Source organism: Macaca fascicularis, chromosome 18 (assembly GCF_037993035.2).
Source record: "Macaca fascicularis isolate 582-1 chromosome 18, T2T-MFA8v1.1".
NCBI lineage: Eukaryota > Metazoa > Chordata > Mammalia > Primates > Cercopithecidae > Macaca > Macaca fascicularis.
Genome location: NC_088392.1, coordinates 41,533,848 through 41,548,738, shown reverse-complemented (window position 1 = coordinate 41,548,738; position 14,891 = coordinate 41,533,848). Strand labels below are relative to the sequence as shown.

Genomic DNA, 14,891 nt, shown 5'->3' with positions numbered 1-14,891 from the left:
TTTCTCAGCAGAAAGCCTACAGGCTAGAAGGGATTGAGGTCCTATCTTTAGATTCCTTAACAAAATAATGATCAGCCAAGAATTTTATATCCAGAAAAACTAAGCTTCATAAATGAAGGAAAAAATAAAGTCTTTTTCAGACAAATGCTGAGAGAATTCACCATTCCAAGCCAGCACTACAAGAACTGCTCAAAGGAGTTCTAAATCTTGACACAAAAACCTTGAAATACACCAAAATAGAACCTCCTTAAAGCATAAATCTTAGGGTCTATAAAACAACAACACAATGAAATAAAAAACAAGATATTCAGACTGCAACTAGCATGATGAATAGAGTAGCACCTCACATCTTAACATTAACATTGAATGTAAATGGTCTAAATGCTCCACTTAAAAGATCCAGAATGGCAGAATGGATAAGAATTCACCAACCAAGTATCTGCTGTCTTCAAGAGACTCACCTAACACATAAAGACTCACATAAACTCAAGGTAAAGGGGTGGAAAAAGATACTCCATGCAAGTGGATACCAAAAATGAGCAGGAGTAGCTACTCTCATATCAGACAAGACAGCCTTTAAAGCAACAACAGTTAAAAAAAAGACAAAGAAGGACAAGATATAATGACAAAAGGACTAGTTAAACAGGAAAGGAGCACAATCCTAAATATATATGCAACTTCCAAATTTATAAAACAATTACTACTAGATCTAAGAAATGAAATAGATGGCAACACAATAATAGTGGGGGACTTCAATACTCCACTGACAGCATTAGACAGGTCTTCAAGACAGAAAGTCAACAAAGAAACAATGCACTTAAACTATACCCTAGAACAAATGGACTTAACAGATATTTATAGAACGTTCTACCCAACAACTGCAGAATATGCGTTGCATTCATCAGCACATGGAACATTCTCCAAGATAAACCATATAATAGGCCATAAAACACATCTCAATAAATTTAAGAAAACAGAAATTATATCAAGTACTCTCTCAGACCACAGTGGAATAAAATTAGCAATCAACTCCAAAAGGAACCCTCAAAACTATACACAGACATGGAAATTAAATAATCTGCTCCTGAATGATCATTGGTTAAACAATGAAATCAAGATAGAAATTTAAAAATTCTTTGAACTGAACAATAATAGTGACACAACCTATCAAAACCTCTGGGATACAGCAAAAGCAGTGCTAAGAGGAAAGTTCATTGCATTAAATGCCTACATCAAAAAGTCTGAAAGACTATCGACAATCTAAGGTCATATCTCAAGGAACTAGAAAAACAAGAAACCAAACCCAAACCCAGCAGAAGAAAAGAAATAACCAAGATTAGAGCAGAACTAAATGACATTAAAAAAATACAAAAGATAAATGAAACTAAAAGCTTGCTCTTTGAAAAGATAAACAAAATTGATAGACTATTAGCAAGATTAACCAAGAAAAGAAGAGAGAAAATCTAAATAAGCTCAATTAGAAATGAAACAGAAGATATTAAAACTGATACCACAGAAATACAAAAGATCATTCAAGGCTACTATGAACATGTTTGTGTGCACAAACTAGAAAACCTAGAGGAAATGGATAAAATCCTGGAAGTATACAATCCTCCTAAGTTAAACCAGGAAGAAATAGAAACTCTGAAGAGACCAATAACAAGCAGTGAGATTGAAATGGTAATAAAAAATTGTTAACAAAAAAGTCCAGCACCAGATGTATTCACAGCTGAATTCTCTCAGACATTAAAAGAATTGGTACCAATCCTATTGAAACTATTGCAAGAGAAAAAGGGAATCCTCCGTAAATCATCCTGTAAAGCCAGTATCACCCTAACACCAAAACCAGGAAAGGACGTAACAAAAAGAGAAAACTACAGAACAATATCTTGGATTAATATAGATGCAAAAGTCCTGAACAAAGTAGCAGCTAACCAATTCCAACAGCAGAATATAAAAAAGATAGTACACCATGATTGAGTAGGTTTCATACCTGGGATGCAGGGATGGTTTAATATACACAAATCAATAAATGTGATACACCACATAAACAGAATCAAAAACGACAATTGCATGATCATCTCAATAGTCACAGAAAAAGTATTTGATAATATCTAGCATCCCTTTATGACTAAAACCCTCAGCAAAATCAGCATAGAAGGACATAGCTTAAGGTAATAAAAGCCATCTATGACAAACGCATATTCAATATTATACTGAACAGGGAAAAGTTGAGACCATTTTCCCTGAGAACTGGAACAAGACAAGAATACCCACTTTCAGCCCTTCTGTTCAACATAGTACTGGAAGTCCTAGCCAGAGCAAGCAGACAAGAGAAAGACATAAAGGGTATCGAAATCAGTAAAGAGGCAGTCAAACAGTTGCTGTTCACTGATGGTATGATCCTACACCTAGAAAACCCTAAAGACTTGTCCAAAAAGCTCCTAGATCTGGCTGGGTGTGGTGGCTCATGCCTGTAATCCTAACACTTCGGGAGGCCGAGGCAGGTGGATCGCTTGAGGACAGAGTTCAAGACCAGCCTGGAGAACATAGCAAAACCCCATCTCCACTAAAAATGTAAAAAATTAGTTGGGCATGGTGGTACATGCCTATAATCTCAGCTACTTGGGAGGCTGAGGAACAAGTGTTGTTTGAACCCAGGAGGTGGAGGTGGCAGTGAGCCGAGATCATGCCACTGCACTCCAGCCTGGGTGACAGAGCAAGACTCTCTACCCCCAACAGAAAAAAAACCTCCTAGATCTGACAAATGATTTCAGCAGTTTCAGGATACAAAATGAATCTTGTATACAAATCAATAGCACTGCTGTACAACAACAGTGACCAAGTTGAGAATCAAATCAAGAACTCAAAACCTTTTACAAAAGCTGCAAAAAATAAAATAAAATACTCAAGAATATACCTAACCAAAGAGATGAAAGACCTCTACAAGAAAAACTGCAAAACACTGCTGAAAGAAATCATAGACAACACAAACAAATGGAAACACATCCCATACTCATGGATGGGTAGAATCAATATTGTGAAAATGACCATGACTGCCAAAAGCAATCTACAAATTCAGTGAAACTCCCATCAAAATACTATCATCATTTTTCACAGAACTAGAAAAAACAATCCTAAAATTCATAAGGAACTAAAAAAGAGGTCACATAGCCAAAGCAATACTAAGCAAAAAGAACAAATCTGGAGGCATCGCATTACTCAAATTCAAACTGTACTATAAGGTCATAGTCACCAAAACAGCATGGTACTGGTATAAAAATAGGCACCTAGACCAATGGAACAGAATAGAGAACCCAGGAATAAAGCCAAATACTTACAGGCAACTGATCTTTGACAAAGCAAACAAAAACATAAAGTGGGAAAAGGACACCCTATTCAACAAATGATGCTGAGATAATTGGCAAGTCACATGTAGATGATTGAAACTGGATCCTCATCTCTCAGCTTGTACAAAAATCAACTCAAGATGCACTGAAGACTTAAATCTAAGACTTGAAACCATAAAAATTCTAGAAGATAACATCACAAAAACTCTTCCAGACATTGGCTTAGGCAAAGAATTCATGACCAAGAACCCAAAAGCAAACACAACAAAAACAAACAGATGGAGGCCAAGGCGGGTGGATCACAAGGTCAGGAGATCGAGACCATCCTTGCTAACACAGTGAAACCCCGTCTCTACTAAAAATACAAAAAATTAGCTGGGCGTGGTGGCGGGTACCTGTATTCCCAGCTACTTGGGAGGCTGAGGCAGGACTTAATTATAACTATATATGGGACTTAATTAAACTAAGAAGCATCTGTACAAAAAAAGAAATAATCAGAAGAGTAAACAGACAACCCACAGAGTGGGAGAAAGTATTTGCAAACTATGCATCCAACAAAGGACTACTATGCAGAATCTACAAGGAATTTAAATAAATCAGCAAGAAAAAAACAATCCCATCAAAAAACGGGCTAAGGACATGAATAGACAATTCGCAAAAGAAGATATACAAACAGCAAACAAACATGAAAAAATACTCAACATCACTAATTATAGGGAAATGCAAATCAAAACTATGATGCAATACCACCTTACTCCTACAAGAAGGGCCATAATTTAAAAAATCAAAAAACAATAGATGTTGATGTGGATGTGGTGAAAAGGAACATCTTTACACTGCTGGTGGGAATGTAAACCATTAATAGTACAACCACTATGGAAAACAGTGTGAAGATTCCTTAAAAAACTAAAAGTAGATCTACCATCTGATCCAGCAATCCCACTACTGAGTCATTATATGAAAAAGACACTTGCACATGCATGTTTATAGCAGCACAATTCACAATTGCAAAAATATGGAACCAGCCCAAATGCCCATTAATCAACAAGTGGGGGGAAAAAAAAAGTATATATATAGCATGGAATCCTATTCAGCCAAAAAAAGGAATTGAAAAATGGCATTCGCAGCAACCTGGATGGAGTTGGAGACCGTTATTGTAAGTGAAGTAACTCAGGAATGGAAAACAAAACATTGTATATCCTCACTTATAAGTGGAAGCTAAGCTATGAGGATGCAAAGGCATAAGAATGATACAATGGACTTTGGGGACTTGAGAAGGGTGGTAGGGGAGTGAGGGATAAAAGACTACACATTGGGTACACTGTACACTGCTCAGGTGATAGGTGCACCAAAATCTCAGAAATCACCACTAAAGATCTTATCCATGTATCCAAACACCACCTGTTCCCCTAAAAACCTATTGGAATAAAAAAATAGATCAAGACACCAAAAAATAACAAAAAAGGAATGTTACATACTTTTCTATGGTATATATGTTCAAAGGTAAACACATATTTTTTAAAGGAATAGAGGAAAAGAAGAAGAAAGTATCTCAAGCATCTTTTTTCATAAAGTTATTGGAGGATGCACTCCATCAAAACAAGGGAGCAATCCAAGAAAGGAACAGATTTTAGATTCAGAAAACAGGATATCCAAACAAAAGAGAGGAAGGGGGAATTCCTAGAATGCTAGAGCTGGTTGAGCCCAGGCTGAGAGCTGTGCTCCAGAAAGCAATCAGACAAAAATGGTCAGAGATATCCAGAGAGATTTCAACAAGGAGATGAAACTGACAGATTGTCTGATGTATTTGAAAAGATTGAGACAGTATTTATTGAATTAAAGAATGTTAGGGATGGAATTATTAATAAATACATAGAAAACTAAGCATCAGACATACAAACAAAAACAATTATTAATTCCAGAAAACAAAAATTGTGCCTAAACAGAATCATATAGCTCAGGTGTAACCAAAGTACATTTTCACAATAATATACTGTAAATACTAAATTTGGATCTAATCACAATTATGGTATAAAGAGGGAATGTTGGGAGTGTGTTTCTAGTGTGAATATGGGGTAAAGAGAGCTAAACTGTCATCTTCCATAGTAGGAAGTCAGTTAATAATAAAGTTTAAAATAGAAAAATGGCAAATAATTGTATGAGCCTGTTAGTTAGAGTTAAAGAAAACAGAAATTGAAACACACACACACACACACACACACACACATACACAGCTAGAAAAGAAAAAAGGTAGTTGTCTCTCACAAATGGAAAATGAGGTAGGATGGGAAAAGGGCTGCTATTTTCTGTAATAACTTTAATTAAACTCTCTGATTCTTTAAATTATAGGCATACATATCTTGATAAAAACTAAAATTTAAAAGGATGAGACATCATATCATACTTGAGACTGTGATGCTGGAGAAATCATCATCAGGTGCTTTGACACCCCCCATCCCACCCCCTTAACAACCACCACATGCACACACACCCTGGCCTCTGCCTGGTCACCTATATGCCCCCACAGCTCTCTGAACCACAGTCAGGGCAGGACAAAGTCAGGGATAGAGGGGGCTAGACTGAGTGGACCATAAGAACAGATAGTTCATAAAAGAATAGCAATGTATTCAATGATATATACACTAAAATTATACCATAACAAAGTGGGATTACCCCAGGGCTACAAACAAGTATTGCCTCATATAAGGGGTTCTATTAATATGCTACACCACATCACGACACTAAGCAGAAAAAGCATCTTATAATTTTAATGCATACTTGACAGGTATTTTATAGAAATCAACAACGATTCCTAATAAAAATTTAAGAACTAGAATTAAAAAGAATTCCCGTTAACAGCATAGAGCATCCATATTTAAATTAGCAATAATTCCTCTATATTCAGAATATACAAATATGCCTACTGTCATTGTTGTCATTGAAATCATTAATAAAAATATTATTAACATTGTCTGGAAAGTTTTTAAAAACAACAACAAGAAAGATAAAGACAGCACAAGGGAAATAAATACTGAAAAAGAAGACACAAAAATATCTCCTGTATATGATGTGATTACATACCTGGAGAGCTAAATCCGCCAAAATGATTCAAATATAAAAATATCTAGTTAAACTGTAAATCAGATGTCTGTTTCATGCCCTCTCAACTTAGTGGCTTGCTATCTCCCTCAGATTAAATCCGTGTCCTTGGCCCCATACCATCTGGTAACAACCTTGTTTTCTCCAATTCTCCACCTCTTCTGCTTCACTCCACACACATGGCTTTCCCTGTTTCTCAGTGATATGGTTAGGCTTTGTGTCCCCACCCAAATCTCATCTTGAATTTAATCCCCATAATCCGCACAAGTCAAGGGAGAGACCAGGCAGAGGTAACTGGATCATGGGGATAGTTTCCCCTATGTTGTTCTCATGACAGTGAGTTCTCATGAGATCTGAGGTCTGCTGGTTTTATAAGTGTTTGATAGTTCTTCCTGCATTCATTCTCTCACCTGCTGCCCTGTGAAGAGGTGCTGATATGGTTTGGCTGTGTCCTCACCCAAATCTCACCTTGAATTGTAACAATCCCCATGTGTCAAGGGTGGGGCCAGGTGGAGATAATTGAATCATGGGGGAGGTTCCCTCGTACTGTTCTTGTGGTAGTGAATAAGTCTCAGGAAATCTTATGGTTTTATAAATAGGAGTTCCCCTGCACAAGCTCTCTTGCCTGCCACCATGTAAGACGTGACTTTGCTCCTCCTTCACCTTCTGCCATGATTCTGAGACCTCTCCAGCCATATGGAACTGTGAGTCCATTAAACCTCTTCCTTTATAAATTACCCAGTCTCAGCTATGTCTTTATTTGCAGCTATACAAACTCTGAGTCAATTAAACCTCTCTTCTCTACAAATTACCCAGTCTCAGGCAGTTCTTTATAGCAGTGTGAGAACAAACTAATACACTCAGCATGCCACATATGTTTCCATCTCAGGGCCTTTGCGCTTTCTGTTCCCTCTGTCATCTCATCCAGGTCTGCTCGAATGATACCTTTTGATATTGGCCCTCCCTGTCTTCCCTATCGCAAATGTCACTTTGTCAGTGGCCTTTCCTGAACACTAAATCTTTTCCTGGTCATTGTTTGTCCTCTGCTATGCTTTATCTTTTTCTTTATATGATTTATTGCTACCTTGTATATTAGTTATATTTTTGCTTATTGTTTCTCTTCTCATTAAAATGTAACCTCCAAGAAGATGAAAATTTTAGATTCTCAGAACCTAGAAGACTATCTGCCCCACAAAAGGTACCTGGTAACTTGATGATGAATAAATGATTAAATGAAAGGCATTTAAAACACTCAAAAGATACATAAAAGAATTACTCTCTCTTCTTCAGAAAAATAAGAAGTACTCACAGATTGAGATTGACAATTTCCATACATAACATAATTTATATTATGTATGGAAATTAAAATTAAATTAAAAATTAAAAAGGACAACAAAGTATTTGAATAAACAAAAATGATTAATAGTTATCACCTACAAAGAGTGCATTTAAATTTATAAAAACACCAAGACCATAACAGATAAACAGATAATTCATAGAAAATTATATACAATATAAACAAATACATGGAGAAATAGTAATCTTCACTAGTAAACAAAGGAACGTAAATTAAAGCCAGTTGAAATACTGTTTTATCTGTCAAATTAGAAAAAAAAAAGTTTTTGCTAACTGCTGTTGAAGTGCAGAAAAAGCTAGCAGATTCATTCCAGAGTGATGGCACTGTATTAAATAATATTTTTGCAAAGCAATTCAGCAATATAGAGAAAGAGCCATATACATGTCTGTGTCCTTTACTAGTAATGCCTCTATTAGGAATTATTCCTATGGAAATTCAACAGCAGCAAAAAGCTATTTGCAAGAAGATGCTCACTGCAGTGTTATCTATAAAAGCCCCAAACTGAAAACACATAAATGGCTAACATTAAGGGGAATGGTTTAATAAATTACAGTACCTCTGCACAATGGAATATTATGTGGCCATTAAAATGATAATTATACAGAAACATGAAAAATGTTTATGATCCACTGGTCATTGAAAACAAGCAGAATACAAAATAGTAGGCATACACCACAGATAACACTCCCAGCATGTATTACATTTAGAAGAGATAATATGTAAAAATAACATAATAGTTGTATTGGGGTTAGTGGAATTTTATAGGTGACGTAAGAAATATTATTTTTTAAACGTTCTCTTTAAATTTTCACACAGAAGCTCTTGTAATTTCTAACAGGTTAGATTCTGAAAGGCTCTTCCTGTGTCTGAAGTAATACTGCACCAACTATCAATTTGTACATAGCCCTGTAAAACTTTATCATCTTTACTTTTATTTACACTACAATAGCAAGACTCTTCTTACCACCACTTTCAACACTCCCTCTGTGGAGTTTAAAGGCAATGCAGAAACATGTTGAACAAAGGAGGAAGCAAACAAAATAAGATGGAACACTAAGGCTGGAGCGAAAATGCCCCTGGAAACCACTCCAGTCACCTGTCCATGGCTGGCAGAGCTAATGTGTTTTTGCCTTGGCTGGAAGTTTTGCTTATATGTCTGAAAGCTGTTAGGTGAAGAGGAGTCTCCACTTTGTCCATACCAGAACACATGGTGTAGAAACACAGCTGGGACTTGAGTCAGCCACCCTCTAAAACCCAGGCATAAGCCCAAATGGATTTCCCCAGTGACATGTGTGGGGGTCAAGTGGTTCCACTGATCCAGAATCCCCCACATCTCTGAAAACAAGCACAGCTTCATAGCATAGAATGGGGTTGGGGGTCCAGTCTTCCCAGAATATTTTCCTCCCTATCATCCCCTTGGGGAACAGAGCCACCCATCTTCCTTGTGATACCCTCCTGATCTTTCTGCTACATTCTAGCTGGGAGACTTTGAACAAGTTAAGCTCTCTGTGCCTTACTTTCCTCCACTGTAGAAAAGGGGTAAGAAAAGCCCCTACCTAACAGCATTATGTGAGCATTAGTGAGTTAATCTCTCTCAAGTGAAGGGAACAGTGCCTGCCATATAACACTCAAATGATGCTAGTTATCACTAACTGTTATCCTCATGGTGGAACTGACCTGATCTCTCTCTTGCTCCACTGTGGTATGTGCGCATACTTAATAAAAAACCCAGTCCCAAACTTGGAATGGGACAGAACCTTTTTGCATGATGTAATTTCCAACCTCTTTCTGGGAAGAAATTAGCGTTGATAAAATGCTTAAGCAATTTTCTGATAAACTTTAATGAGATTAAGACCTCTTCTGGGAAGCCAGATACCCACCCACTCAGCTGACTGTCAGTCAGGATCTAATGATCTTGAAACAATCCTTATTTTTTTTTTTTTTTTAATTGTATCCAGTCTAACAGTGATTATTTAATCATCCTGTTTTTCTATAAAATTTTTATATAGGAGACAATCTCTGAATTAACCCACTAATGCTTCTTTTCTTGTGATTTGCTTGAACTTAAACTTTGGCATATGTTTAAAAGTAAAATATCTGACCAGGCATAGTGTCTCATGCCTATAATCCCAGCACTTTGGGAGGGTGAGGTGGGAAGATCACTTGAGCCCAGGAGTTCAAGATCAGCCTGAGCAACATAGCAAGACCTTGTTTCTACTAAAAATACAAATAAAAATAAATTAGCTGAGCATGGTTGTGTAGTCCTGGCTACTCAGGAGAATGGGGCGTGACAATCACTTGAGCTCACGAGGCTATGGCTACAGTGAGCCATGATTACACCACTGCACTCCAGCCTGGGTGACAGAGCAAGAACCTGTCCCCCCAGAAATAAATATAAAATAAAATGTTTGAAAAAACAAACAAACCTATTATAGCATATAAAATAGCTGATAGCATTTATTTGTAGTCTTAGTTCTAACATTCGTACTAGGGGAGGGACCCTGGAAAGTAAGGACCACACTTGTGATGCAGGATCTTAAAAGAAATGATTTAGGCAGATAGCGAGGGTAAAAGAGTCTTCAGTAAGACTTTCCTTTTAACAAAAAGCAGCCCCCAAATCATTTCCAACAAAGAGCAGCCTGAAAAATCAAGCTGCAGCCTGAAAAGGCAAGCTAGAATCTTGCACGGGTGAATGCCAGCAGCTGTGCCAGTAGGAAAAGGCTACCTGGAGCTAGGCATGTTCAACATGGCGGCTCCATCTTCCCTTTTCTTTGCCAACCATGTGTACAGTAAGGAACAGACAATATGGTGCTGGCCAGGTAAAGAACCCATCTGCATACTAAAAGATCAGGGTTGGATGGCCAGCTTCTTCATGGACTATGCAAACGTCACACCTGTTCTGACCAATCTCTCGGGCCCTATGTGAATCAGACACCACCTCCTGAAGCTTGTCCATAAAACCCCATGCATTTCACCACGGAACTGGAAGACCCACTCAGGTGCCCCTCTCTCTCTCTGCAGGAGAGAGAGCTATTCTCTCTTTCTTTTGCCTATTAAACCTCTGCTCTTAAACTCACTTCTTGTGTGTCCGCGCCTTCAATTTCTCTGGTGTGAGATGACAAACCTTGGTTATTTACCCCAGACAATGACACCACTTCATTTGTTTTTACCCATATTTTCATCTAGCACTTAATATTGTGACTGATAAAGAAAAGGTAATCAATAAATGTTTGTTTTTTTTCTTTTTTTTTTTTTGAGACGGAGTCTTGCTCTGTCGCCCAGGCTGGGGTGCAGTGGCTGGATTTCAGCTCACTGCAAGTTCCACCTCCCGGGTTTACGCCATTCTCCTGCCTCAGCCTCCCGAGTAGCTGGGACTACAGGCGCCCGCCACCTCACCCGGCTACTTTTTTGTGTTTTTTAGTAGAGAGGGGTTTCACCGTGTTAGCCAGGATGGTCTCAATCTCCTGACCTCACGATCCGCCCATCTCGGCCTCCCAAAGTGCTGGGATTATAGGCTTGAGCCACCACGCCCAGCCAATAAATGTTTGTTAAGAGAATAAATTAATGAAAGAACAAATAAACTTTTTAAAAGAATTGAAAAAAGCAGCACTTACTGGGAGTACTCCCAGCACTTACTGGGAGGCTGCGTTATAAAGCACTACTGGCTTCGGACTCATCCCAGGGATTGAAACATGTTTTTACCTGTGTGGCTTGGGGAAAGTTTATCCACTTTCCTGCAGGTTCCAGTTCTTCACAGCACTATGGAGAGAATAGTGCATTGTGAAGGTACTGTGAGTTGGGATAACTTGTGCGGACAGTAAAACACAATGGCAAGTACATTTGGGCCTAAAGATATCTTAGTTCTCCTTCTTGCCACTGACTCTTTTTTTGTGATTGGAAAAGTTACTTCCTCTCCCTGGGCCTCAGTTTCCTCATTCTTAAATAATAATTAAAAAAAAAAAATCCCTCATGGGGCATGGCTCCTCTCTCACTGCCTTCACTCCCTGCAGGCACTGGTGGTATGCGCCCAGGTGTACCTGCCACTTCCCGCCAGGTCCTTGCTTTGTATTTGCACCTGCCCCCCTTTTGTTTGTAGTCTAAGTGACACGGGTCTCCCTCTCTTTCCTCCAGCTGCATTGCTCAATCCTGCAATGTGTCACTGTGGTGTGGAGCTGGCATTCTGGATGATGTGGCATGACCTCACACTGATGCCATTCCCCTCCCACCAAGCCAACCTGGCTTCCTCCTCCACCCATGGAATAAGCCAGAATGCTGAAAGTGGGAGGGAATTAGAGCACCAAGGTTAAGGAGGCAGTCCCTGACATTTATTAATGGAATTTCTGTTTCTATGATGAATGTAGAGATTTGAGGTGACTGCCTCTTAAGGTGATATGTAGGGAGATGATGAACCCCAGTGTTTTCCTTAATGATCCATCAGTTTAGAGGAAAACATACATATACAAAGTCAATATTGAAAAGACTGCATAGACCTACAGAGTAGAGAGGAGGGGAAACAGATGTGCTTGGACTTACAGCAGCGCAAAGGCTGCTGGAGCAGTGCCCTGAGCTGGCCCTTTAGGGATGGATAGGATTCACTCAGATTTGTGTGGGTGAATAGACAGAGCCTTCCAGGGCTCCAAAACTGATGGGGTTATGGTGGAATAGGGGTTGAAAACAAGAGAGAAAAAGAAAAAAAATCCCTCATGTGCCAGGGATCTAGTCAAGGTAAAATAAATACCTTTAAAAATACTTAAAAAAATAAACATCCAGGGCAGACCCTGGCTTTCAGCCAAGGTAGAGAAACAAAGACTGGATTTACCCTCGCGCCTGGAAAAATAAAAATACTAGACAATATAGGTGAAACAACAGTTTTCAAGACACCAGACATGAGGCACTGAAAGACAGTGACGCCTGAGAGATGAGAAAAAATAATGTGAGCTCAATTGCCCAAACTATAGCCTTGAGAGAGTGTGTAGGCCACAGAGCAGGAAGGGGGAACTGAGGCACTAGCATTCTTCCTGAGTTGAAGAGACAGAGTTGAGCGTCCAGAGAGATCAAGGCAGTTAAAGTTCATAGGACAGAGCACCAGAGAGAAGAGAGAGAAAGAACTTCAAAGATCTGTAGAGGGCTCCCCTCAAGTCATCATCAGAGTACTGATTAGTGCAAACATGTCAGGAAAATACCCAAAGCCAGGAAAAGAACCACCCAAAAAGGGGTAAAAGAAATAGTACTGAAGTAACCCTCATAGGGTTAACAAGAATTCTGGACAGAAATACAGTTATAATTAAGCATTAGTCAGGCTGTGCTTTGACCTACTTCCTTGTAACTGAAAGTCACAGTAGCACTAGATACTGACCACTTGCACCCCCATTATTCCAATAAGTAGGATCTCAGAAATTGCTTAAGTTGTTTTTTAGATCCTAAATTCCAGCAAAACACCTAATGCCAACCAGCTTGAAGACCCCCATAGAAGAAGTGAATCTCATGAGAATACAATTTCTTCATCACCTTGTCCTATGACTCTGATATAGGAGTTAAGAAGAAATTACTTAGGCAGATAATGAGGGTATGGGAGTTCTTGGTAAGGTTTTGCTTTTTAATGAAAAGCAGCCCCCAAACCATTTTCTAACAAATAGCAGCCTGTAAAATCAAGTTGCAGACATAGATAAGAAAGCTGGAAGCTTACATGCATGATTGCCGGCAGCAAAATACTACCCGGGAATAGGCAAGTTCTAAATGGCGGCTCCATCTTCCCTTCTCCCTTTGCCAGCCACGTGTATAGTAAGGAGCAGACAAGATGGCCCTGGCCAAGTGGAAAGCCTATTTGCATAATAAGATCAGAGTGGGGTGATCAGCCTTCTCCCACCCCCGCTGCGCTATGTAAACATCACACATGGTTGAACCAATCTGTGGGCCCTATGTAAATCAGGCTCTGCCTCCTCAAGCCTGCCTATAAAATCTGCTGCGGTCGCCACTCTTCCCTTTTTCGGACACCTCTCTCACAAGAGAGAGGGAACTACCCTCCTCTCTCCTTTCTTCTGCTTATTAAACGTTCCGCTCCTTAACCCACTCCATGTGTATGTGTGTCCATGTCGTTAATCTTCTTGATGCAAGACAACCAACCCCGTGTATTTAGGCCAGACAAGGATACCGCTTCAACTTCACCCAGCGTTCTTTGACCAATCAACAATCTCCACACTTCAGCCCATTCCAAAGCCCTTAAAAATCCTAGTCCTAAACTTCTTGGGGAGGTAGATTTGAGGTTTCTGCCCATCTCCTCATTCAGCAGCCCTATGATTAAACCTTTCCCTGCTGCAATCCGGTATCTCAGTGTACTGACTTGCCATGCACATCAGGCAATGAACCTATTATGGTTTGTTCATGATGCTCACTTGGATCAGGAATAATGTTGTTCCCACTGGTCAGACTTGAAAATCTCACAATTCACAGAGCTAAAGTACTGAGAAAGATCTTAATACTGTCCTAGACTACATATGAATCTAGTCCCACCTAACAATCTTATGGACAAGGTCCAACAGGGTCAAACTATTTCAAATATCTTAATTGAGCCCTTTAATAAAGCTAGAAAAAATTTAAAGGGATACAAGCATGTCCAGCACACAGGATAAAATTCACAATGTCTGACATTCAATACAAAATTACCAGATATGCAAAGGAGCTGTAAAATATGGCCCTATTAAGGAGAGAAAGCCAATCAATCCAAACTGACCCAGAACTTAGAATTAGCAGAGAAAGACAATGAAAAAGTTCTTATAACTGTATTTCATAGTTCAAAAAGTTAAGACATAAAAAGTAAGATATAAAAAGACTAAATAAAATGTCTAGAGATGAAAACTACAATATTTAGAATGTGTTAAATAAAATTTCTAAGAGGCCATTGGTTTGGACTGAGCTCCTGCAGTAGGCCCAACAGACCAAACCAAAATGGAGTCACTCACACTGAAGTTCCACAGCACCAAGCTGAAACAAAGTTGTTTATCTGACCTTCCAAGAAATTGAGAGAGAAAGAGAGAGAGATAATAGTCAAATCTCCAAACAGGGAAGTTTTAGCCAGCATTATAAGA

The 14,891-nt window shown here is 38.9% G+C and overlaps 2 protein-coding genes across 9 annotated transcripts in view; one reads left to right on the top strand and one right to left on the bottom strand.

Annotated features, from left to right (window-relative positions):
- ZBTB7C (zinc finger and BTB domain containing 7C) overlaps positions 1-14,891 on the bottom strand; it is a 383,033-nt gene that overhangs the window by 213,837 nt on the left and 154,305 nt on the right. The window lies entirely within an intron of this gene.
- On the top strand, positions 11,568-12,206 carry LOC123570029 (uncharacterized protein C18orf12). Its single transcript, XM_045378032.3, is given in 1 exon segment — positions 11,568-12,206. A coding segment is annotated over 1 exon segment (546 nt). The 3' UTR covers positions 12,114-12,206.